This window comes from Leguminivora glycinivorella, chromosome 10, assembly GCF_023078275.1.
Source record: "Leguminivora glycinivorella isolate SPB_JAAS2020 chromosome 10, LegGlyc_1.1, whole genome shotgun sequence".
Lineage (NCBI taxonomy): Eukaryota > Metazoa > Arthropoda > Insecta > Lepidoptera > Tortricidae > Leguminivora > Leguminivora glycinivorella.
The window spans coordinates 18456473-18481122 of record NC_062980.1 but is presented as its reverse complement, the minus strand read 5'-3'; the positions used below and the strand labels follow the sequence as shown (position 1 = coordinate 18481122).

The 24650-nt window shown below is 41.0% G+C and overlaps 1 protein-coding gene and 1 non-coding gene across 4 annotated transcripts; one reads left to right on the top strand and one right to left on the bottom strand.

The window, feature by feature from the left end:
* Window positions 1-1061: 1061 nt before the first annotated feature.
* On the bottom strand, window positions 1062-24572 carry LOC125230244 (zinc finger protein 420-like). 3 transcript variants are annotated; one of them, XM_048135346.1, is made up of 19 exons: window positions 23802-24572; window positions 23226-23445; window positions 22127-22437; window positions 21437-21508; window positions 20935-21085; window positions 18008-18165; window positions 17035-17178; window positions 16172-16359; window positions 14906-15038; window positions 13498-13710; window positions 12933-13019; window positions 12180-12300; window positions 11895-11959; window positions 11007-11107; window positions 8840-8960; window positions 7954-8097; window positions 6201-6344; window positions 2904-3058; window positions 1062-1516 (listed from the first exon to the last, which is right to left on the bottom strand). In XM_048135346.1, exons 1-19 carry the CDS (start codon window positions 23925-23927, stop codon window positions 1387-1389), a joined length of 2784 nt encoding a protein of 927 aa, XP_047991303.1. In that variant the 5' UTR covers window positions 23928-24572; the 3' UTR covers window positions 1062-1386. The 3 variants fall into 3 exon arrangements, with proteins under 3 accessions (XP_047991303.1, XP_047991304.1, XP_047991305.1); XM_048135347.1 differs by having other exon boundaries at window positions 7954-8094; XM_048135348.1 differs by having other exon boundaries at window positions 22127-22422.
* Window positions 10077-10150, top strand: Trnas-gga. Its single transcript has one exon. It is a non-coding gene; the product is annotated as a tRNA-Ser (tRNA).
* Window positions 24573-24650: the final 78 nt, after the last annotated feature.

Below are 24650 nucleotides of genomic sequence, written 5' to 3'. Positions count from 1 at the left end.
TCTGCAAAATAACCGGTCAATCCCATTATCTTCTTGATTATTAGTCGATTAAAACCATTGACTAAACATATCTTAGATGGTAGCGAAAAAGCGAAGCAGGTCACTCACGCATACAACTTTCGTATACGTTCTTTCATTGTCTAGTCTAGTGTATGTATGTATCAGCTGCAAAAGTGCATGGAGAAATTATGAATGAATTCATTGATAAATTTGCCATGCAATTTTACAGCTGATAGTACCTGTGTTATACCACGATCACTTGTGGATTAGGAATACGGTCAAACGCTTTTGATCCCAGGGGCCGATTTTAGAATCTCGGCCATTCGATTTCGTGAAATTCGTTCAATAATATCTCCACTACTAGCGATTTAAATTCTACTAATAGAATCGAAAACGAGTGGTCATTACCATTAGTTTTAAAATTACTAGCCGTCATTCTTCAAAAATAGCATTACGTCGTTTTCCACAGACTTACGAACGGCGAATTCGTGCATTCGAAATACAAAAATCGATCCCCAGGTCACTTTAAATCCGTATTATTGACAACGCGCTCATTTGCCATTTTATAAAATGATTTATTTGTAGTTTGGTGTTTACTGTTAAAAGGTTCTACAGTGGCCTAGGATTCAAATGGGTTGATTGTACATAATATCATCAATCACAAGAAAGGTGACTTCTAGATCCAGTAGTACCTACGTTGAACCATTTTATAAGTAAATCTTGTTTGAAATTTGAAATTTCCAATGCATTAGCCCGCGTGCGATGGTTGTCTTAAGAACACCTGGTTCTGTAGCCAAGAGTACAATCTTTGACGACCTGTATTGTACATTTGTTCATCCGTATACATGCGAGTCACGCACACAACTACAACTGTATACTCAATGAGCCTCGATAAATCGAGATAATTTTTCTTTGAAATAAGAACATGTGTGGGACTGTGTGGTGACAGGTTAAGAATTGCACCACCCCCTTTCTTCCCGTGGGTGTCGTCGAAGGCGACTATGGGATATGGGTTAAATTGTGGCGTAGGCGAGAGGCTGGCAACCTGTCACTGCAATGCCACAGTTTCGTTTTCTTTCAACCCCTTATTTGCCAAGAGTGGCACTGAAGCTTTAGTAGTTTCATGTGCTCTGCCTACCCTTTTATGGGACACAGGCGTGATTGTATGTATGTATGTATGTAATAAGAACATTGTGGAATTTTCAGATAGTTCGAATTTCAAAAACCGGTTTGCTCAACTTATCGGGTTTCATCAGTAAACCCTCGATATGCTCTGAGGAGTACACTGTATGTATCGGTGAGCAGTGGTACCATTGTCTATAAGTAAGTGCACGGTTCTCTCACGCACTATTGTCTGTAGACATACGTTTTGTCAGTGAGCGGCACTCAGTCCAGCTGTTGCACTTGAACGACTGGGACGACGGGCGTGGACTGTGGGAGGGAGATCTCGTATTTAATGAGGTTGGAGCCGCGAGCAGTTGAGAGGACCAGCCCACTCACTTCCTTTACGTCACCGCTGGAACAAGAGATATTTGGTTAGTTTTAAAAGCACAGTATAATAAAGAGTACTGTCGTACAGTATGGCCACTCCCGCTCCCCGCTGAAAGTGCCGCTCACCCCGTCTCGGTTATCTCACAGTTACCACCTGTCAAAAACACGAACAGTAGACCTGTCATATTTCACTCATACAAGAATAGTACGCGTTAACCTACACGAGCTTAGTTTGTGTGTTAGGAACGCACCTCTTTCATATATTTGATCGCCAGTGTCAGAGGGCTGGTTTACCACAAAGTAGTTTTCCGGCGCCACATGCTTGGTAAATACCAAAGAACAAACACGATTGTTTTGGGTTTGCTAGTGATCGGCTTTGGTGTCAGTTTTTTGCAACCAAAGTGGTTTTCGACAAACCAAGGCCCTTCAAATCAAGGGTGAACAGGCATCTCCTGGGCGAGCTCACTCCATCGTAGGCCACGACTTTGCTTTTGGCTAGTCTGTGGTTAAGAGTAAACCCATTCGAAAAAAAAAAAACTAGCACATACGTCAAGAATAAGGGTTACGTTCGGTGGTTTTCTGAATGCGTCTCGCGTTTGTTTCAGACATTGTGAAGCAGTATTAGTTCAAAAGTTGAACAGATTGAATCAGCTAGAGTTTGAAATGGATCAATCGGTAACAAGTTTTATTATTTTTACTCGAATATGGAAGAGCTAAAGTGGGGTTATAATTTTCCTCTTGTATCGTACTTTACTTACCTACTAATAATAGTTACTTGTTTCACAAGGGGGCAAAGTAGTTGTTTAACCGCACGTGCCAATATTGATACCCGAGCAAGCGTAAGATTCCAATACTGAACCGCGAGCGTAGCGAGTGGTTCACAATTTGGAATCTTGAGCGTTGCGAGGTTAAACAAAATTTGCCACCGAGTGAAACACAAATTTTTTCACCACACCAACACAATGAAAATCCTGTAAAACATCAAACTAAATGAAATCCATCAATTTATTTAACATTTATGGTTCAAAATTATCATTTATTTATTTATATTTATTTGGAAATCCAACAGCTATGACATAAGTATACATCATTTATACGTGAATCTTACAGCTTTGGACATCAAGTAAAAAATTGTACGAAATTACTCTGCACTCTTGTAGATAAAGTGCAATTTTGCTATCTGTTTTCGAATAGCAAAGAGTCTTTACCAGTTGATGCACACCATAATTTCACCGCCACAATTTCATACAAATTTTAACTTGATGCCTTTAAGAATTTTGAATCATAAATATTTAATAATTTGTTGGTTGGAATCTTTCATTTGCTCGGGTATCAATATAGACGCGTGCGGTTGAACAACTTTGCCCCCTCGTAAAACAAATAACTACAATGTACATGGTTCACAGTCGTACCTGTTGGCGTTGTGCCGCTGGTGCTTGAGCGGCAGCTGCGTGCCGATGGTCTTGCCGTCGCGGCCGATGACGTGCAGCTGCGAGCCCACGAGGCGCCGCCCCACCCCGCCCACTACGATCTGGTTGCCGATCACCTGTCCTGACCGATTCGTCACCTGTAACAACAAATAAACTCTGTCAAGTCTGTCTATTTACGTCGACAGGAAATAGCGCCTTTAAAGCTCAGCCACACATGCGCGTTTTGATAGCGTCACAGATCAATACAACAAGATGGCCCTTACAGGGCGACTCGCGGTCACCAAGCATACGACAAATCAGGTTTATAAAAGTTTGAACGCGTGCGACACCGATCAGTAGCGCCCAAGTATACGACCCGCTAACAGTGTCCGTGTCCGCTCGGGAAAAAATCTTAAATAATCAATTTTGGTTGCAAACAATGGTCTCTTACAGCATAAAGTGGTGTGGCAAGTCTTCTAACACTTCTACATGTAAAAAAGATGGAACAACATTCCACAGTTAAGTCAAATTAATTATTTTGTTGAATATTGTTTATTGTCCGCGGAGTTCATTTATACTGGTCAATATGGTTGTGCTGAGCGGCGCCGAGGCGCGTCCATCCCTCTTTACCGAGTTAACAATGTGATATGCTATCCCTTTCACGTAAACGACTAGGCATGGGGCCATGTTAGTTTATGTCTGTTGCGGGAACTTCGTACTGCCGTTCGTACCATGTGCTACCATTTTATGAAATATAAAAGAAAGCAGATTTGTAATAGTGAATAATTATCTAGAATCTGTAGAGTCTGTAGTGGTATTTAGTTCATTGATTAGTTTAGAATATTTAGTTGGTTATTTAACTTAGTAAACGTAAGTAAAAATGCACAGTTTAGTTATTAGTTACTAGAATGATTTTTATTGAGATGCTATCACAATTATCATCCTCCTTGCGTTATCCCGGCATCGGCATTCGCCACGGCTCATGGGAGCCTGGGGTCCGCTTTAGAAACTACTACCAAGATTTGGCGTAGGCACTAGTTTTATGAAAGCGACTGCCATCTGACCTTCCAACCCAAAGGGTAACTAGGCCTTATTATAATTTAATTATAATATTATAATTTGTTGCAAAACAAATTCACCACAGTACTGGTACCGGTACCATTGTCTACAACGTGTTTCCGGTATCACTCAAAACCTCAGACACCCCAACTGATTTTTATTTTTTTAAACTCATCTAGAGTCATCATCTCACCTCATCTCATAATCACTCATCTTTTAATCTGATCGTTACTTTTTTTTAATTGAATTTTTAATTTTCTGTACAGCTCTACTTGACGTTTAGCTCTACACTCAATAAAATAATTGCTAACTACCATCATAAACCATAAGATTATTTATTTGTGTACGTTACTGCAACGACATAAGGTTTACCAATAGACAGCTAAGATGTCACTGTAAAACACTTTAAAGCTTTGCCACAGTAAACTTCAAATTGGACAGGTAATCGCAGTAAGCAAATAAACTCAATATTCAAAATGACAAGGTTGTAATTAAGTACGAGTTCAATTTGTTATGACTTATGATAAACATTAAGATTAAACTGACAAACAACGTCAAACTAGTAGCGGAAAAACTAATCGTCCAAGTAACCGGCCAGTATTAATACCCCTAAATACTGAAAAAAGGTAAACAACCTCTAGCAATGCGATAAACACAATGTTGTATTACGAGTACAATAGAATGGGCACGTAAAAAATAACTAAATATACTAATTTAAATAAAAATATTACCCCCATCAAGATATAGCTCAATCGATTCTACTCTCGATTCTGAACAAACTGTTTTCAGGTTTTTAGTGTTAAGTGAAACACGGTGTATAATAGACATGTCCCATTCCCATCCCTACTGCTAATCATAAAGGCGCGCCATTATTTGAAACGACCAATGGCAGCACCGTGCGCGCCCGCCTCACCCCGCAAGGATTGGTGATTTGCGTCTCGAACAATATCGCTTGCATTTGGCTTCTAGTGGGGTGTTCTGTGGATAGCGTAGACGGAGCGGCAGCGGAGCGCAACAATAGCGGTGCGCCGGACGAACGCTGGCGTTGCGCTCAGGACGCCGGCGAGAACTAATGAGCGCGGATTGCGAGCGGAATGCGCGCGGATTATGAGCGGAACGCATGTGCGGATCTAGGGGGTCATGACCCCCCCCTGGAGCCTAAGTTGGCCATACAAATAGACCACGTGACCCCCCCTGGGGCCCCGGGCCTTTACCACGTGACCCCCCCCCTGGGCACGAAGCTGGATCCGCGCTTGGCGGAACGCTAGCGTTCCGCAGGCGCACCGCTATCATAACGCTACGCTATAAAACACTTTATGTGTGGCGGAGGCTTTAGGCACGAGAATTACAAAATGCAAAAGTTTCGTCGACAATTTTAATGCCGCGCCCTTTTCTAGTGACCGACTCGTTTGGCCAGCCGTAAGGCTATAACTTAGGCTGGTTTTAGTGTCACGCGGACCGACACGAGCCTAGAATGTGTGCTAGGAACGCGCCTCTTTCATTATATTTGATCGCCAGTGGATACTGTTGTGGTTAAAATATTACTTGCGCAAGAAGTTACAAATTTCCATAAACATGTACTAGAGTTGCAAATAGAAAAAAAAAACAAATGTTTTTTTTTTCAGGATTTTGAAAAAAACACATGAAAAAAAACCGAGCACCCTTGTTTTTTTTCTAAATATGGTTTTTTTCAAGATGAACAAATAATTCGACAATAACGGTTTTTCGTCAGTTGTAACGTGCTTCAATAATAATAACGTACATTTTAATTCGATTAACATTCAGTATACAAACGTTTATTGGGAAATCTCCGATGCGGCGTGCAACGCGGAGAGGTGGTGGTGTTGCCAACAGTAAATAGTGTTAACTACCAACTACAGATTTCGTAAATGTTACTTTTATGACTTGACCAGAAATTAAAATTATTTGATTAAATGTGTTTAATAGTTAACATTAAGTCTAAATAACCGTATAAAAGTATTAATTGCTTTGCAAATTTTGAGATTTCGTACTTTAGAAAAAAAAACCGACGAGCGTGTATGAGAAACGTTATGAAAGTGTGTGAAGCGAAAGTGATTTGTCAGGATCGTAGGAAATCCGTGATCTCTGCTACCCCTCTGAGAAACAGGCGTGATTGTATGTATTTATGTATGTAGAAAAAAAACATGATCCAGAAAAAACACTGTTTTTTTTTCAAGCCAGAAAAAAAAACCGTTTTTTGCAACCCTAACATGTACTCACAACTTGTATGTGCGTCGGCTGTTGGTGCTCCTGCGGCTCGATCTCGATCTGCATTTGTTGTTGTACTTGTTGTTGGACCTGTTGCTGGACTTGTTGTGCGACTTGTTGGGCGGCTTGCTGCGCGGCCTGTTGCGCTGCCTGCGCCTGCAAGAACATAAATAGCTTAGAAATTAAACAAATGTGAGTGTGCACGGGAAAACGTCCCACTTTCAGTCAGTTTATTAATATAAAGGATACAAGTAAATCTCGCCTTAATGGTAACCGACAAAGTGGGACATTTTATTAAACACACTCACAAATAGAGATCTGAACCCACGACCACTGGTTCGACAGCCAAGTTCTATACCTGAGTTACATTGGTAGCGAGTGCAGGTTGTATTGATTGTATTGGTAGTGAGTTGCATTGGATAGGGTATTGACCCTATCCAATACAGGAAATCGTTCCATGATAAGAGCTTTATTTGGAAGTACCCTAGGCACCCTAGCGACATCTACCGTAAGAGATCATCAAGCAATCATGTTATTGTAATTAGATTAACTTAACCCTTTGAATGCTCATCTTGTGCCGTCATGTCATTGGAACAATCTTGTAGGAATAGACGAAGGTTGATAAGTGCGCAACAGTTGATGTTGTTCACAACAATTACCTGTTGTTGCGCCTGCTGTTGTGCCTGTTGTTGCGCCTGCTGTTGTGCTTGTTGCTGCGCCTGTTGCTATTGTGATTGGAAGTTCTTCAAGTGACCCGTTATCACGATTATCGCCCCGTTCTCGTTATTACTCTCTGAAATCATTGGACAACAATTACCTGTTGTTGCGCCTGCTGTTGTGCCTGTTGTTGCGCCTGCTGTTGTGCTTGTTGCTGCGCCTGTTGCTGTTGTGATTGGAAGTTCTTCGAGTGTCCCGTTATCATAATTATCGCCCCGTTGTCGTTATTACTCTCTGAAATCATTGGACAACAATTACCTGTTGTTGCGCCTGCTGTTGTGCCTGTTGTTGTGCCTGCTGTTGTGCTTGTTGCTGCGCCTGTTGCTGTTGTGATTGGAAGTTCTTCGAGTGTCCCGTTATCATGATTATCGCCCCGTTGTCGTTATTACTCTTTGAAATCATTGGACAACAATTACCTGTTGTTGCGCCTGCTGTTGTGCCTGTTGTTGCGCCTGCTGTTGTGCTTGTTGCTGCGCCTGTTGCTGTTGTGATTGGAAGTTCTTCGAGTGTCCCGTTATCATAATTATCGCCCCGTTGTCGTTATTACTCTCTGAAATCATTGGACAACAATTACCTGTTGTTGCGCCTGCTGTTGTGCCTGTTGTTGTGCCTGCTGTTGTGCTTGTTGCTGCGCCTGTTGCTGTTGTGATTGGAAGTTCTTCGAGTGTCCCGTTATCATGATTATCGCCCCGTTGTCGTTATTACTCTCTGAAATCATTGGACAACAATTACCTGTTGTTGCGCCTGCTGTTGTGCCTGTTGTTGTGCCTGCTGTTGTGGTTGTTGCTGCGCCTGTTGCTGTTGTGATTGGAAGTTCTTCGAGTGTCCCGTTATCATGATTATCGCCCCGTTCTCGTTATTACTCTCTGAAATCATTGGACAACAATTACCTGTTGTTGCGCCTGCTGTTGTGCCTGTTGTTGCGCCTGCTGTTGTGCTTGTTGCTGCGCCTGTTGCTGTTGTGATTGGAAGTTCTTCGAGTGTCCCGTTATCATAATTATCGCCCCGTTGTCGTTATTACTCTCTGAAATCATTGGACAACAATTACCTGTTGTTGCGCCTGCTGTTGTGCCTGTTGTTGTGCCTGCTGTTGTGCTTGTTGCTGCGCCTGTTGCTGTTGTGATTGGAAGTTCTTCGAGTGCCCCGTTATCATGATTATCGCCCCATTGTCGTTATTACTCGTGTCTCTCTGCTGAACAAAGAAAAACATTGAATATTATTAATATACCAGATTTATCTATCTACTATGCTATAAAAAGTTTTTTGTTTACCATACCATTGACTTATATTTCTTCGTAAGGACGCAAACGGGCACTAAAATGGTGCCACCACGACGTGAGTAACACCGCTGGGCACGAATGCGAGCCAAAGCGTGCGACGACGTCTATGCGACAAATCACGCGCGTGGTGCGTGATGAATCAACCAATCGCGTTGTTGGCTTCGACCAAATCGCATCAAACGAGAACGTTCAGTGGAAATTATATTGTCTTGTCCTTATTTTAAAATAAATACTCTGGGGACTGACTTACACTGATCGGCCTAGCCCCAAACTAAACACAGCCGTGGGTGCTGTGTAAAGATATACAGATGTAGTGCGAAAAGGGTTTCCCTCGGAAACGTTCGTATTTATCATGCTAGTTCAGTCAATGTCAGTACATCTTGTACTGAGACTGACTGAAATAGCAAGACACATTCGTACGTTTCCGTAACAATACGAAGGCAACTCCTTTCGCTCTATATCTGTACCTACTTATGTAGACAAATACATACTTATATAACGGATGTTTACCCATGACTCAGAAACAAATATCTGTGTTCATCACACCAAACAAACATCACAATAAACAATTGGTAGACTGGAAAGTGTTACAAAATGCCCCTACCGGGATTCGAACCCAGGACAATCGGTTTAGCAGGTGCAAAGTATACTTACACTTCTAGGCGGTAAGTCCATGTGTTGCCTCTGATGTAGCATGAGGTGGTTTTTCTGGAAGAACGCCTTCCCGCACTGGTCGCACACGTGCGTTCGCAGCGTACAGCTACCGTCTGGATGTCTGAAGGAAAAATTATTTGTGAGTGTGTTTAGTAAAACGTCCCACTCTGTCGGTTACCGTTAAGGCGAGATTTACTTGTATCTAAGCATGATGGTGACGGGTTAAGAATTTCACAAGCCCGTTTCTTCCCGTGGGGGTCGTAGAAGTCGACTGTAGGATATGGGTTAAATTGCGGCGTAGGCGAGAGGCTGGCAACCTGTCACTGCAATGTCACAATTTCGTTTTCTTTCAACCCCTTAATTGCCAAGAGTGGCAATGAAACTTGAGTAGTTTCATATGCTACCCCTTTATGGGATACAGGCGTGTATGTATGAAGAAACCGACAAAGCGGCTTTATAGAAATCGACAAAGTGGAACGTTTTCCCGTGCACACTCATATTTTATTACTAAAGGACTAATGCTTAAATTGTGACTTTTTATAAAACATTTCCAATTTGCTTTTAACTATTTTTCAGTGCAGATGTTGGTTTTTGCCCGCACTTGTGCGCAAAATAGTTCTTTTTTTATCAGGTCGAAACTGCAGAGGTCCATCTCTACTGAAAAACGTCGTACGATACACGTAAAGGAAATTCGTAACTCGTGTCGAATAATGTAATTTATCGCCACTCGTTTCGAACTTCCTTTTTCCGCACTTGTATAGTAAATATCGTAATGTACTATTACCGCTATTCTTTGAATTTATTTTGATTAGCCAATCGGTGTCAATAGGTCCGTATATAATGTCATTTTTAACCCCCGACGCAAAAACGACTGTCTGTCTGTCTGTCTGTGGCATCGTAGCTCCCGAACGGATAAACCGATTTCGATTTCGTTTTCTTTGTCTGAAAGCTGAGTTAGTCGGGAGTGTTCTTAGCAATTTTTATATTAAAGGAAAAAATGGAAAAATTTACGCTTCCGGCGGCGGGCGATGTTTAGAATCGTTAGCAGACGTTTCTGCTTAATAAAAATTAATTTAGTATGGTAACTAGCACATTGTTACTGGTGAATTCTCAATATAACTTGAGACTCCAGTGCCGTTACAAGATGTAATAGTCTGTCGGTAGATGACGCTAGACGTCACCCCAAGACGTGTGTACAAAAAGGATAGGCATGGAAAGATTTGCGAAGTCCGGCGTGGCTTCCGTAGCTCAATTGGTAAGAGCATTGCACGGATTGCAAAAATGGTGCGGGTTCAAGTCCCGCCGGAAGCGTAAATTTTTCCATTTTTTCCTTTAATATAAAAATGTTTAGAATCGTTAGCAGACGTTTCTGCTTAATAAAAATTAATTTTGTTCTTAGCAATGCTTAATGAAAATCGGTCTAATATGTCGCGGTCGGGGGTTTTTTCAAAATTTTAATTTTGTGGTTAGGTTATTAAAAATTACGTCCTGTATTCACGACTTAGATACTTTGTTATTTTTATAAAAACTTTTCATTGTGTTACTAATAACAGTAACAATAGTATATTGTGCAACAAGGGAGGTAAGGGGATTTTGTCAACGAGTGTTAAAACTCGCGACAGCCGCAGGCTGGAGAGAGTTATAGACACGAATTTACAAAATCCTTACCTCCTGAATTACACAATGTTTTTCATCACATTTGAGAGGAAAACACAGAGAAAAAAAAATCATAAGGCAAAACCTTTAATGAATGGCGGTGTTGTACTGCTCGTTGCTATGGCAACGCGGTCAAGCGCAAATCGAGATGGCCGTTACAATTTCTTGCCAATTTGCAAATTATAACGATTTATCTACGTGAAACTTACAAAATAAATGTAAAACACACTGAAATAATTGTAAAACATCAATAAAATGCATTTTTCATACCGTATAATATCTTTTATAGCTTAATACTTAGTCAAATTTTAGTTGTGCAAAAAAATCCTTTCATGATTGAAACATCCTTTGCCTGAAGTATTGTACGGATTGTATTAATTTTTAAAACTAAATCCATTACTCCCTTGGGAATAAAATAGTACATTATTCTTCAGTACACGTAGACGCAATGAGACCTTTAAACAGCAAATGTGATGAAAACTATTTAAATTATTTACAGGCATTAATTTACCTTCTGTGATGCGCTAGTAGACCATGTTTCGCCGCAAAGCCTTTCCCGCAATCTACACAAAAGTGTATCTTCGGCCGCGGCGTCGCTATGTGATGATTTTGCTGAAAAAACATTGCGTTGTTGAAACACTATTACTTTAGCAGAGATGCGTGTAAATGGGTGAATCAAGTTTTTCTTGTCTGTTATTGCCATGGTTACGGTCCCCTGAGTCACGCTGGTTTTATGCAAAATTATGCTACTGAAATTATGCAAGCATACATGTAGTCCATGTTTGTAGGTGGCAAATTAAGAAAAGGGCTTAACACCAGAAAAATGTATGTTTGCATAGTTTAAGTAGCATATTTTTGCATATAACCAGCGTGACTCAGGAGACCGTAACCATGGCAATAACAGACAAGAAAAAGTTGAGTCACCCAAATGTATTAAACATCATGTCTTCAATGTGGTTGAATCCCTAGAAGTATATAATTTTCTTTTGATTTTATCCTGCATTCTAGTCAAATCTAATAAAACAAAACTTGAGACTTGTTGAATATTGGTGGGTATGATAACATCCAATGTATGGACTTTTAGGAAACTGTCTGTTCAGTGAAACTTGGATATTTGCTGGAGTCGAAAGTAAGTTCAAAGTTATTTGTTGATCTTTTAAATACAATGCATATGAATAGGAGATCAAGTGTATCACAATAACAGCGTGCGTAACTGCGTAGCCGAATGCACAAACGCTCAAGAAACGCTCACGTAACGAAAAGCTCGTAGATATCTATCTCACTCCTATTGGCGCGACAGAGCCAGACTACCTTTCGCGGTGTTTCGTTTTTGTTTCGCGTCGTAGAAATGCCATTCGGCTACGGGTCCTGAAACATTTTAGTAACTAGGTATACTTACAGTGGCAATGACTTGCGTATGTACTACGTTGTTCGGATTTGAGGATATTATTTGTATCGGTTGATCTGAAAGGAAAACATAAACCTTTTTTATTTATGTGAAAATTTAACTCTGATTGATGTAATAAATATGTACGCAATTCGTAAACTTTGGTATTCGCGGTAAGTCTACTGATTTCGTTATTTTACTCTACTGTTCGAATCCCGCTCAATTATGATCCTATCTTTCAGATTAGTCATCCTTTATCTACAACAAGGGTAGGGCGCTGTAAGGGAGTGCACTCACTATGCTGCGTGTGTTGCGCGGCTTGCACTAGCCCGGGCTGCAGCGCGGCCGTGAGCGCGCACAGGTCCGTCACGCACGTGCGGTCGCCTGCGTGCAGTCGCACGTGGAGCGACAATGCCTCCTGTGTAAAAAAAATCAAATATTAAAAACACTCGTTTAATACTTAAAAACAAACCAATAAAAAAGTTACAATTATAACTTGTTTTACTAAAAGCTCGGCCACACACGGGCGTTTTGATAGCGTAGGCGGAGCAGCAGCGGAGCGTTAGCGGACCGCAACGATAGCGGTGCGCCGGACGAACGGTGGCGTTGCGCCCAGCGGACGCCGGCGGGAACTAACGAGCGCGGATTGCGAGCGGAATACGCGCGAATTGCGAAAGGAACGCCAACGTTCCGTCGGCGCACCGCTATCATTGCGCTCCGCTGACGCTACGCTATCAAAACGCTTTATATGTGGCGGAGGCTTAAGGGTTGATAAGACTAGATTGCAACCCTAAAGCAATTTTTATTAAACTACAGGCAAATAACACGTCAACTGCAACTTTGGCGTGTTGTTCCCATACAAGTAACAGTTGTATTGCAGTCCATCTGTATGAGCCCTAAAAGTTTTTCAGCTATAATACATTCAGTGTAGAACTGTAGGCAAAAATAAACATTGCCCCATTTATTCTGATCGCAGACACAGCAAATTATCGGACAGATAATGAAATATCAAACCTTAAGCTCTAGGGTTGCTAAGGATTTTTTAGTTACCTTAGTGTTAAAACAGGAGCCACACTCTGGACAGGGGTAGCCGGGTGTCACCTTTTCTGTCACAATCTGGCCGTCTGCACCAATGAGCTACAATAAAAAAGTTTGTGTCATAACAAACTACAAATACACTGTATTTACATAGAAATAATTATCGGCGCACTTAATCATTTCTAAATTATTCAGTAACTAGCTTTTCCCCGCGGCTTCGCCCGCGTACTATAAGTAATCTTATTGAAACAGTGAACTTTGGATCCCTATTTCACCCTCTCAGGATGTGAATTTTGAAAAATCCTTTCTTAGTGCTACATCTTATAGGGAACCTGCGTGCCAAATTTGGAATTTCTAGGACCAGCGGTTTCGGCTGTGTCTTGATATGTCAATAAGTCAGTCAGTCAGTCAGTCAGTCAGTCAGTTTCTTCTTTTATATTTTAGAAGATTTCAAGCAAAACTATTTCTTTACAAAAATGCCTTCATATCATTTCTTTGCTTATGTCGATTATTATCCCAATGAACCTAAGGCTAACATACATAATAAAAAGTATACAAAAAAACTGGGATTACTCACATGTACAATTTGTGGTTTGAAATCATCCTGCTTTATAACTGTCGTCTGTTGTTGTTGTTGTTGCTGCGCCTGCTGCTGAGCTTGTTGTTGGGCCTGTTGTTGCTGCTGTTGCGCTTGTTGTTGGGCTTGTTGTTGCGCTTGCTGTTGAGCTTGTTGTTGAGCCTGCTGTTGCTGTTGTTGCTGCTGCTGTTGTTGAGTGTTTTGTTGTTGGACCTAAAACAGACAACAAATGTTATCCAGATCTATGCGCTTACGTGAATACTGTATATATAAATAGTGAATAGCCGAGTTTACACAGAGCTAGCATATTGACAAGGTCGGCAAAGAAAGGCTTAACAATTCAAATTTAAATATTAATCTCATTGGGAATTAATAAAATTATTGCTAAGACTACGTGCTCGCTGTTTCCTACGGGGATGATTGATTGAGAGCTCCTGAACTGGAGTAGAAGAAACATACAAGCCCCGATGCATATGTATTTGTCAAGTCAGACCACTTTTTGAGGTTCTCCTGTTTGTACAAAAATAATGTCTTAGTTCAAAAATCATTAATGTTGAATGCTATACTAATTTAGTTTTTTTTTTATGGCAGTATTGTACAATAACTAAATCTAAATACAAGAAATATCATTGATACTGAAAGGAAGAAAATTTCGATTTTTATTTTATCCTTTATGGATGTGTATTATAATACATGACAGATGTAAGGGGGCCCCCCAAAGGAAGTAACTAAGTTCTGCTAATAAACTAAGAACAAATCTTCAAGCCTATGCATACAGAACTGCATGCATAGGCTTGAAGATTTGTTGCAACATGAATAAGATGAAATTTTTTAAAAGGTCTTTTCTTGCACAATATTAGTCACGTGCACTTTTATTTTACAATCAAAATAAACTATATTATAGTACTTTTACAATTCTCACTAGTGGGTCGTGATATACCTACATGTGTAAAAGTTATTAGAATAAACAAAATATTTCTGTATTACTAGACGAACCTGCATCGGGGCTAGTAATTAGCTGCTGAAGGAAATCTCAGATGCCACAATGTTACTTACATTGTGGCATCATAAACGAGATGATAATGATAATGTTACGGCCCATCCACGACATTGGTCTAAGCGCGACAGCGGTGAGCGGCAGCCATACGTGCGATGCGGAGCGAGACACAGCGATGAAAAGTCCCATCGCTGTGTCTCGCTCCGATGGATGGCCGCCGCTCACCGCTGTCGCGCTTAGACCAATGTCGTGGCTGAGCTGTTAGTGCGTTTTCACATTATCCGATCCGATATCGGATGTCGGAAAGATTTCAATAGAAAAAATCCAAGGTGGCACCTGTAATGTATGGGATAACGGTCCGACATCCGATATCGGATCGGATAATGTGAAAACGCACTTAGTCTTGCTCACCTGCTGTGTTTGCTGCGTGACGCTGCCGCTCATACAGTGCCGTGAAATCTTGCAATGTTGCTGCATCTCTGTCTTACACTTGAACGCCTCGCCACACTCGAGACACGCCACCACTCCTTCACCCGTGTGAATTCTGGAAACAAAATGAGATTACATTCCCCTTTCTAACTTTATTGATCATGAGAGTTTTGAATGATTCACGGTTATTTTCATTAGACTTAATATCTGGGCGACCGAGCTTCGCTCGGTTCTATTTTAATATATCACGTCTTTAGATAAAAAAAACTCTTATAAATACAAAAACAAAAAACAAAAACTTAATTGTGGCCGGGATTCGAAACCCTGACTCCTACGATCTATCTGCGTGCGTACATTAGACCGACCTCGTACGACTGAGCTAAGCGGAATCGATGCGCGTGCGGCGAAATTAACGACCATATTTTACGTTTACTAACGCGAAAGAAAAACTCATGAAAACTCGAAAATTTGCGTTTTCCGGGATCTAAGGCTACGCTAGATCGATTTTTCACCCCCGAAAACCCCCACATAACAAATTTCAGTTAAATCGTTAGAGCGGTTTCCGAGATCGTCGGTATATATAAATATACAAGAATTGCTCGTTTAAAAGTATAAGATATTAACCGGGATAAAAACCGGTGAAGTCAGAATTGAACAAACGTAGTGACACTGTGAGTGTAGTGTGTTTGGACAGACCATCGAGTGTGAATGCGACCAGTGGTAACGCCGAAAGTGAACGCAGCCGACGCGCGCGAAGGAGGGTAGATCGCGCGCTGTCTATGCAACTTTAACATCCACCCGCCTTCGTCAGTTTTCCGTGATCATGATGCATGCAACTGCGTCGAAATATCGGGAGCTCGACAAAAATCAAAAAGGTAATCACAGTCTACATCCCGGTCAATATAAGTTTATTGATCATGGCTTTGCAGTTACTTTTCATTCGTCGAAAACGAAGTCTGTTATGCCAAAAACTTGCGTCCGATCACCTTTCCTTTGTCAGGATGGCCGTGTCGGGCGAGTCATTATTTCTTTGTGCAGTATTTTCAGTGACTAATATAACGTCAAAACTCACTTCATATGAGCTACTAGCGTCCGTTTCTGCAGAAACTCCTTTCCACAAATTGGACAAGCGTGAGGTACCCTTCCTTGGACTCTCCCGTGGTTGACGAGTTGGAACTTGAATCCTTTGTCGTTTCGAAAGCTTCTTTTTTGCAGTTTTTTAATTGACTAAAATAATATTATGCTTACTTCATATGCGCAACCAGCGTCCGTTTCTGCAGAAACTCTTTTCCACAGACTGGACAAGCGTGGGGTACCCTGCCGTGGACTCTCCCGTGGTTGACGAGTTGGAACTTGCGAGCGAAAGCCACGCCGCAGTCGGGACACACGAAGGGGGATAGTGAGCCGTGGAATCTGCTGTGCATTACTAGGTGCTCCTGTAGACAAAGGTATCATAAAAATAAGTATATAAGTCATACTACGAATTATGTATGTAGTAAGGGACCGTCCCCACTCAGGCGTCGCGTATCTCGCGGCACGGAACGGACGTCTCCGCCACGCCGCGTGAATGTAATTCAAAAAACGCCGCCGCCGTCCCTAACATTAAAAGCAGTCGCTACAGACGTAGGGCCGCTCGCCGGCGTGGTACTTGCTGTGCGTCACCAGGTGCCGTTTCAGAGGGAACCCGCGGCCACATTCTCCGTAGACGAAAGGACGTTCTCGACAATGCCCCTCTACAAAGAATCTTATTGTGGTGTGGAGCTCACCTTCTGCGCGAAATTCTCTCCGCAGTCGCTGCAGACGTAGGGCCGCTCGCCGGCGTGGTACTTACTGTGCGTCACCAGGTGGCGCTTCAGGGGGAAGCCGCGGCCGCATTCTCCGCAGACAAAAGGACGGTCTCGACCGTGCACCTGTACAAAACAACCTTGTTGTGGTGGCGACACTCACCTTCTGCGCGAAACTCTCTCCGCAGTCGCTGCAGACGTAGGGCCGCTCGCCGGCGTGGTATTTGCTGTGCGTCACCAGGTGGCGCTACAGGGGAAGCCGCGACATAAGGACGGTCTCGACCGTGCACCTGTAAAAAACAACCTTATTGTGGTGGCGACACTCACCTTCTGCGCGAAACTCTCTCCGCAGTCGCTGCAGACGTAGGGCCGCTCGCCAGCGTGGTATTTGCTGTGCGTCACCAGGTGGCGCTTTAGCGGGAACCCACGACCACACTCGCCGCAGACAAAAGGACGGTCTCGACTGTGCACCTGTACAGAAATCCTTGTTACTATTGAACAGCGCTTTCGTTTTGCAGTTTCGAGAATAATTAACGTCTAACCAGATTTAAGGCACTGGTCCTTTGATAGCTCACCGCTGGGCGAGTAACTATAAACATCGCCGTGTCTCTTTTATTTACACGGGAGTGATTATCTTTTGTTCGTTTTTATAGCCGATAGCTCATAGCTTACTAGCTCGCGATGGGACCAGTGCCTAAGACTGATAAGATTTCAAATAGTAACCCCCCTTATTCATAAACGTACTCTAAAGTTTCAAGCCGATAAAGTTTGTTTGGTTCTTTCCGACGTATTGGTGTGATAGAAAAGGACAAACGAACTTTATCGGCTTGATAACTTTAGAGCACGTTTATGAATAAGGGGATATCTATTGTCGAATGTCATACTAAGCTAAAATATCTTACTTTACAATATCAGTGTGAAAAGATTTCACGAGGTTCAGTATTAATTATTGATCAAAGATCAGTCTACTGCGGCATGAATGGGTAGCCAAATATTGCTTGAACTGAAGGCCACCTTACACACAATGGCACCGAAACAGGCGGTCCACACAATTCAGCACTGCTGCGTATTTAGACAACGCTACCACACGAACGCTCGCCTCCAGTTACAAACATTAGTTTAACGAAAGGGTAAGATTTCGTCGTTGACTAATGTATATGTTCAGGAACCCTGATTGCATGTAGACTCACCTGATTGCATGTCCATAGACTCACCTTTTGTGCGACTTGTCTTACCTTTACAAAGTGTCAAGATACGAGGATGAAAATGGTTTACGTTAGATTTAATTAGACATACATACCCTAGAATGCGTAACCAAATGATGCTTGAGCGTAAAGGCCATTTTACACTCATGGCACCTGAAGGGCCGGTCCGCAGAATGCAGCAGCAGATGCGTGTTCAGACAGTGTTTCCGCGCGAACGCTTTCCCGCAATGCGCGCAGACGTGCGGCCGCTCGCCTATAGTTTCATACATTAGTTATAACAAAAGGGGACGTGTGGAATCGCCTTTACATACAAACGTAGTTATTTTCCTCCCCGGAAATTATTTTGCGTTTTCCATTTTTTTATCATAAGGTATATAAATATAATATTGGTTTTTCGCTCCTCTTTTATACAATTATAAAAAAATCTTACTGTGACAGGACAATAAGATAACTTCAGAGAGGAAAATGGGCACTACATTTATATGTAGAAACGGAATCCTTTCCTCTTAATTTTACCGTTTAGCCGCTCTTAGATACCGCTGAGTGCAAAAAGAACTTTGCGCCACCGTTGACTGGACGCAAGCTTTTGATAGAGTAATTTATTTCGGGTCGATTCACAAGAGCCAACACGAATGTTGACGAATGGAAAGAATGAGTGAATGAAAATACCCGAGTGACGCATTGACCAATAAAATGTTCGCTCTGACAGTAAAAAAACGTTTATATATCGTATTTTCACGAAACGCAAGAACGAGTCAGTGTCACGCTATTTCAGCTATTTTCGGTACAAGAAATACTGACGTTTACCGAACTAGCACGACAAATACGGACGCTTCCGAGGAAATACGATGATAAACGATTATGCACTACATCTGTACACCGATGTTATTAGCTAGGTCCACATAGAGCGTGGCACGACGCGCGGCAAACGTGCTATGAAGACGTGCCTCGGCCGAGGCAATGAGTGCGTTTTGCTCGGCCGAGCAACCTGCCTCAGACGATCTACATTGGGCGTTTGGCACGTAAGTATCTTCTTCTTCGTTGAAACCTCATGACTGAGGGTCGTGGCCACCATAAGTCGCCGTACGTTGCAGTGCTCTCCACTCAGGCCGATCTTTTGCCTTCCTAAAGGATCCCTGGAGCCCAGCCCGTGTGACCTTCATGATTGTGCTGAACCAGCGCGTGGGTAATCCGGTTCTTTTACGGTGGCCCTCCTCTGGTCTGGTACGTGAGTGGATTGCCTTGCGACGTGCCTCGCTTTGTGTGGACCAGGCTAATGACATACCTAAATGAAAGCTTCATTCGCACCAGCTTTCATGAATCGACCTCTATGTAAGTGGTTAAGTACCCGCATATGCGTCAAAAGGTGGTGTTTGAGCGTAAACGTCTTCCTGCATTCGCGGCACTTGTAGGGGCGGTCGGTGGAGTGTAGGAGGAGGTGGGTGTTGAGACAGTGTTTGTGGGCGAAGGTTTTGCCGCAGTGCGTGCATGCGTGCGGCCGCTCGCCTGAAACAACCCCATTTTGTTCTATAGAACTGTGCGGCTCATTGGGACTTGGGACTTTACGAATATTGATCTCGAATAATTAACCCTTTACCAAGGAGCTGTCAAAGTAAAACGTCAAATTCTCCATACAACATTCGAGTTTCCAATACGTCACGCTCGTAGTAAGTTCATACTAAAATCGTGACGTAAAAGGAAAAAAAAATTGACCACATTTTTTTATCGTCGGGATCGAATCAGCTCGTGATTCTGAGAAGAATGAGCCCAAACACGTCCAGATCTGGTGAAATTCGATATTCGGGATTTAATTTGGAAAACGCCCATTTGCGACTCTCAAGTCGTGAGTTGACTGAGTGAACATGATTACATGACGTAATGTTGAATGACTTTTCATGTCTCAAACTAGGTACTACATGAATGAAGAAAATTTGATTATCTTTAAAAAGAAGCTTGATTATTTAACGTTCGTTAATACACAAATAACAAATATACTTCTCTATTTATCTTTTAAGTTTTTGTATTCATTTCCATTGCTACTCATATTTCTACCTTACTTTGAAGATAAGAGATCAATATCAGCAAATTCGAGTGCCCAATGGAGCTGTGCAACATGTATCTAAGAGGAGTTATTCTTGATGAGCTGACTAAAGTGCCATAAAGGTGTTTTCAAGCAAAAGATGCCACATTGTTGCTTAATCATAAGGCTGCTCTACAAGTAATTAATACGAGCAAGTAAGCGATAATGTGGTACTTTTCACTTGAAAATGGCACATATAATAAACAGCAAGTAGAATGAAAAAAAACCTGCCAATATTATCAGCTCAACAGGAATACACCTCCTGCTAAAAATGCATATAAAGAGTGTCAGTTCTATAGAACTAATGGAATTTTAACCAAGCGAACCGCTAGCACAACTCACATTATTAATATATATAATTAAAAAAATAAACAACCAATGAATGAAACACTGTCAGCATCCACATTAGTTAACATTCATTACAGCTTTCTTTAGTCTTATCATTACCAACAAACAGGGTTATATGAAAGACCAAAAAGAACCAGGGACGGTTAGCTTTGTTGGCAGGATTATTACCAGCCAGGATGAAGGCCAATCTATAGGTACCACTTAGTCAATTATTAAAATTACAAGCAAATATAATCATAGATTTCTTATCATGTTCCCTGCCAAGCTATGGTGTGAAATGATTAAAGTCTGTTGTTTTCAGTAGCAATTTTTAGATTTTAGTAGACGGAATTTTTTTAAAGCATCTGAAGATCAAAATGACAATCGTATTTTTCTTGAAGTTCCAGAATCATTTCGAATTTGGTAGGTGCGATTCATATATTATTTCTAATATTATATTTGCCTGTATACTTGGACACCCAATTTGTCAGAAGGAAAAGTAAGAAATTCGTATTTCTATAGGAGGCCTTCATGATTTGTACATGCCTTTTTCTACTGACAAAGCAGGTGTGCCAGAGTATTTGTTAAAAGTCAGTACAAATATTATAAACTTACCAGTATGCACTCTCGCATGAGTTGTTAGATGGTGTTTCAGCAGAAAGGACTTGCCACACTCATCGCAGGCGTACGGGCGCTCCTTTATGGCGGCCGGGGGCGCCGCTGACATGGTCGTTGTTGACATTAGCTCCGTCTGCGAATATACCGCCTGACAACAAGGAGGTATTTGTTAAATAACAGTACAAATAATATTAAAAAATAGAAGTAATTTCTATCAAGCAGAAATGTTTGCGAGCGATTTTTTTTCTTTAATTACGGCTTATGTGCCTTGTTCGAGGCTCGAGCACATTCGCCGCGCGTCCTCCTGTCTTGGAACCTTGGAACAGTTGGAACTACTAGGTACAAAAGTTTAATAACTAATACCTAGTTCCTCTTTATATTTCAACTTTTATTCAACTTGCAGTACATGCATGATCCGAAAAATAATCTTCAAAACGTTACTACAAATACCATGTCAAAATAAGGTAAATTTAAATCAAAAGTAACACGTTATACTTACATTTTGCAGCTGCGTGTGTTGTATAACTGTAGCAGAGGTTTCACCATCTTCGAAGCTGACTAACTCGTAGCTCTGGGCAATGAAAGAATTAAACAATAAGACATTGAACCAAATCTACAGAAAATGATGAGAAGAGTAGGTAAATGTTCCATTAGGTGTTTAGCCACTTTACACTAAAATATTATAACACTACCGCTGAATCTTGGTCATCTTAAAAAGGGGGAAAAACTGTTATTAGTGAAAAGCTGTTTGATAATTAGATAACCTAACCACAAAATTTAAAATTTCGATAAAACCCCCGACCGCGACAGAATAGATTTTCATGACACATGGCTAAGAACACTCCCAACTAATTAAGCTTTTGAACAAAAAAATCTAAATCGGTTCATCTGTTCGGGAGCTATGATGCCACAGGCAGACACACACACACACACAAACAGACAGACAGACAGACACGTCAAACTCATAACACCCCGTCGTTTTTGCGTTGGTTACTATGAATCATGAATATCATGAATGATATTGTGTACAATAGTAGCCAACAAACTGCTCAAAAATATAATATGAAGTAACACTGTGATTAACATTTTATGACAATAGAGGCATTTAGAGATATTTGTAATCCTAATCCAATCAGATTTATCTCTAGGCACACAAAAAAAAGGACCCATTGCTTACGATCATACTCACTTTAGGCGAATTATTGGCCGTCCCAGGCTCCTGCTTAGTATGCATCAACTGATGGTGCTGATGTGCTGTGGTGGTCTGTATCGTCTCCACCTGTGCCTGCTGCGTCGTTGCTTCAGCCAAACTTTTGAGCCCACCATTAAGTATAGTATGATTGATCTGGGATGCATCTATAACTGCTGGCGTGGCGATACCCTGGGCTTGCAGGGCTCGTTTCATGAGAATCTCATTACATTCTTCAGCGGTGAGTTGGATTGGCCCTATGGGGGTCATAAAGGGCTTTGCTGCGAGGTTTGTGGCTGTAAATATAGGAGCTACGGGTTAAATCATTACTGCCCTTTGGATGACTGGTTAGTTTTTGAACACTAGAAAAATTATTAAATTGATTAATTTCTGCTCGAACTTTCTTCATGCTAGATACAAAATTTTTACAAATAAACATTTTAAAAAGATATTATTTTATGTCTTTGATGTGTGACGTATGTATGTAATAAAATGTTCTATCTGTGTTAAATATTTACATGTGACCTTTTTTTGCAAGCTACAACATGCGAAGGGCTTTACTAAAGTTCCTGGCCTATAACAGACTTCAAAATTTGTAACTGTGTATGTAAGGAAGTGTGTGTCTATGTAAAGTGTGTGAGTGTGGTATGTGTATGTGAGTAAGATGTGTGTATGCAGTTACACGAGCAAACATTATTACTAAAAGCATTTACAGTAATAAATGTACTAATAAAGATTAGATATAGAAAACTTAAGTTGCAACACATGTATTTAATGCAACTACCATGATAGTGTGTTAAGGTGTGAAACTAAGAGTTTATTAAGTAGTTTTTCAGGTTCTACTCCTTCAAATCTGAATGGTGGAAAAATACATTTAAATTTCTGCAAATTTACCTTTTACTGAATATTATCTAGTGTAAGATCATGAATTCACATTAATTAATAAGGGACTTGAAAATATATAAACAATCAGTGACTCAATTCTCAAATTTTCTAAATTCATGTAGTGTAAAATGGATTGTCTATGTATTATTATTATCATAAAGAAATGGTGTGTGCCATGACATTTAATGTACTAAAATTTTAGACTGAAACTTACTCTGAATAGTTGCTGTTTGATTCTGGGAGACTCTGTTGATGGTGTGTGGACTCTCGTTCAGGACAAACATAGCCCTCCTTGCCGTGACCGGAGTCCCAGCAGTGACAACCCTAGTGACCTGCGTGCCGGTGTTACTGACAGCTACGGAGACTGTTCCAACCTTCTCTTGAACTTGTGGTGTCTTGTGAGACATCACAGTTAGGGTTGTTTCTGGGGACACCTTTGGAGACAAAGGATTCTGTTTAGAGTAGCTGTTTATTTATTTTTTAAATTTAAGAAAATCTATTAAACGTTCATTAAAACAGATAGTAATGGTATTACACTTACAGGCCCCTTTTATGTCTTTGTGTATGGTAATAAATAAAAAGGACTTTAAAATTATACTGAATTTACAAGGGGCTACATGTTGACAATAAAAATTAAAATATTATACATTTTGCTATTTATAAATATTAATTGAGACTATATTCCTAATTCTAATATGACGATATTTTATACAAATAATTGTTTTTTTTATTGACTAATTATTTTTTTTTTTTCTATTCATTCAAAATTAAATACCATGAATGGGCTTACCGTATTCCCTAGGGTGTAGCTGAGGCTGCTAGGGGTATCAACCTCGCCCTTCGTTAGATCCCCCGAGCTCGCGAAGCCCCACTGATATCCGAAGCCCGACACATTGCTTGGCGTAGGCATACACATTTTTAACAACTTTTTATCACAACTTTAAAATGAAAACAAACAGACCAACACAAATCCACTATTTGATAGTAAACACGAGTCCTCATGACAGTTTTAACATCGCGAACATGTATGTACGCTCGCTTTCACAACTACTAGCGCACCGTACCCATCAATCACACTAGCGTAACGCCGACTAACACACGCACTAATAGTCCTCCAATAGCCCTAATTATACCGCCCCGCCTTTGGAAACCATTCTCAATCGAAGAATCCACTTGATTTGCCCTAATCAACTCAATTTTAAAGGCGGTGCGCGACGACGACGCTACCTAGCCACATACGACACGCACTTCATTTCCAACTATCAGCTCGTCTTTGAACAGACTAAACGGATTATTGAGGTTCATTGTGCTGCAAGATCACCAAAAAAACATTACAGTTCGTAAAATTCACACTAAATCTTCCTATTTCATGAAAACAATTACTTCATTGCACACACAAAAAACCGGACGCCATTTTATTGTTTATGGCCGATTTGATTTTTAAATACCAGCCATTCGTCCGTGACGATGGTGTTTTATGGTGCCAAAACGAGAAATGAAATACTGTGATTTATAACAATTTCGTCTCCAATACCAGAAACTTCATTACTATATGTGAAGAAAAGCGGGTAGAAGTATTTTGTTGACAAATTCTCGACTTTTTTTGGCTATTTTTCGTGAAACAAATATAAAACAAAAC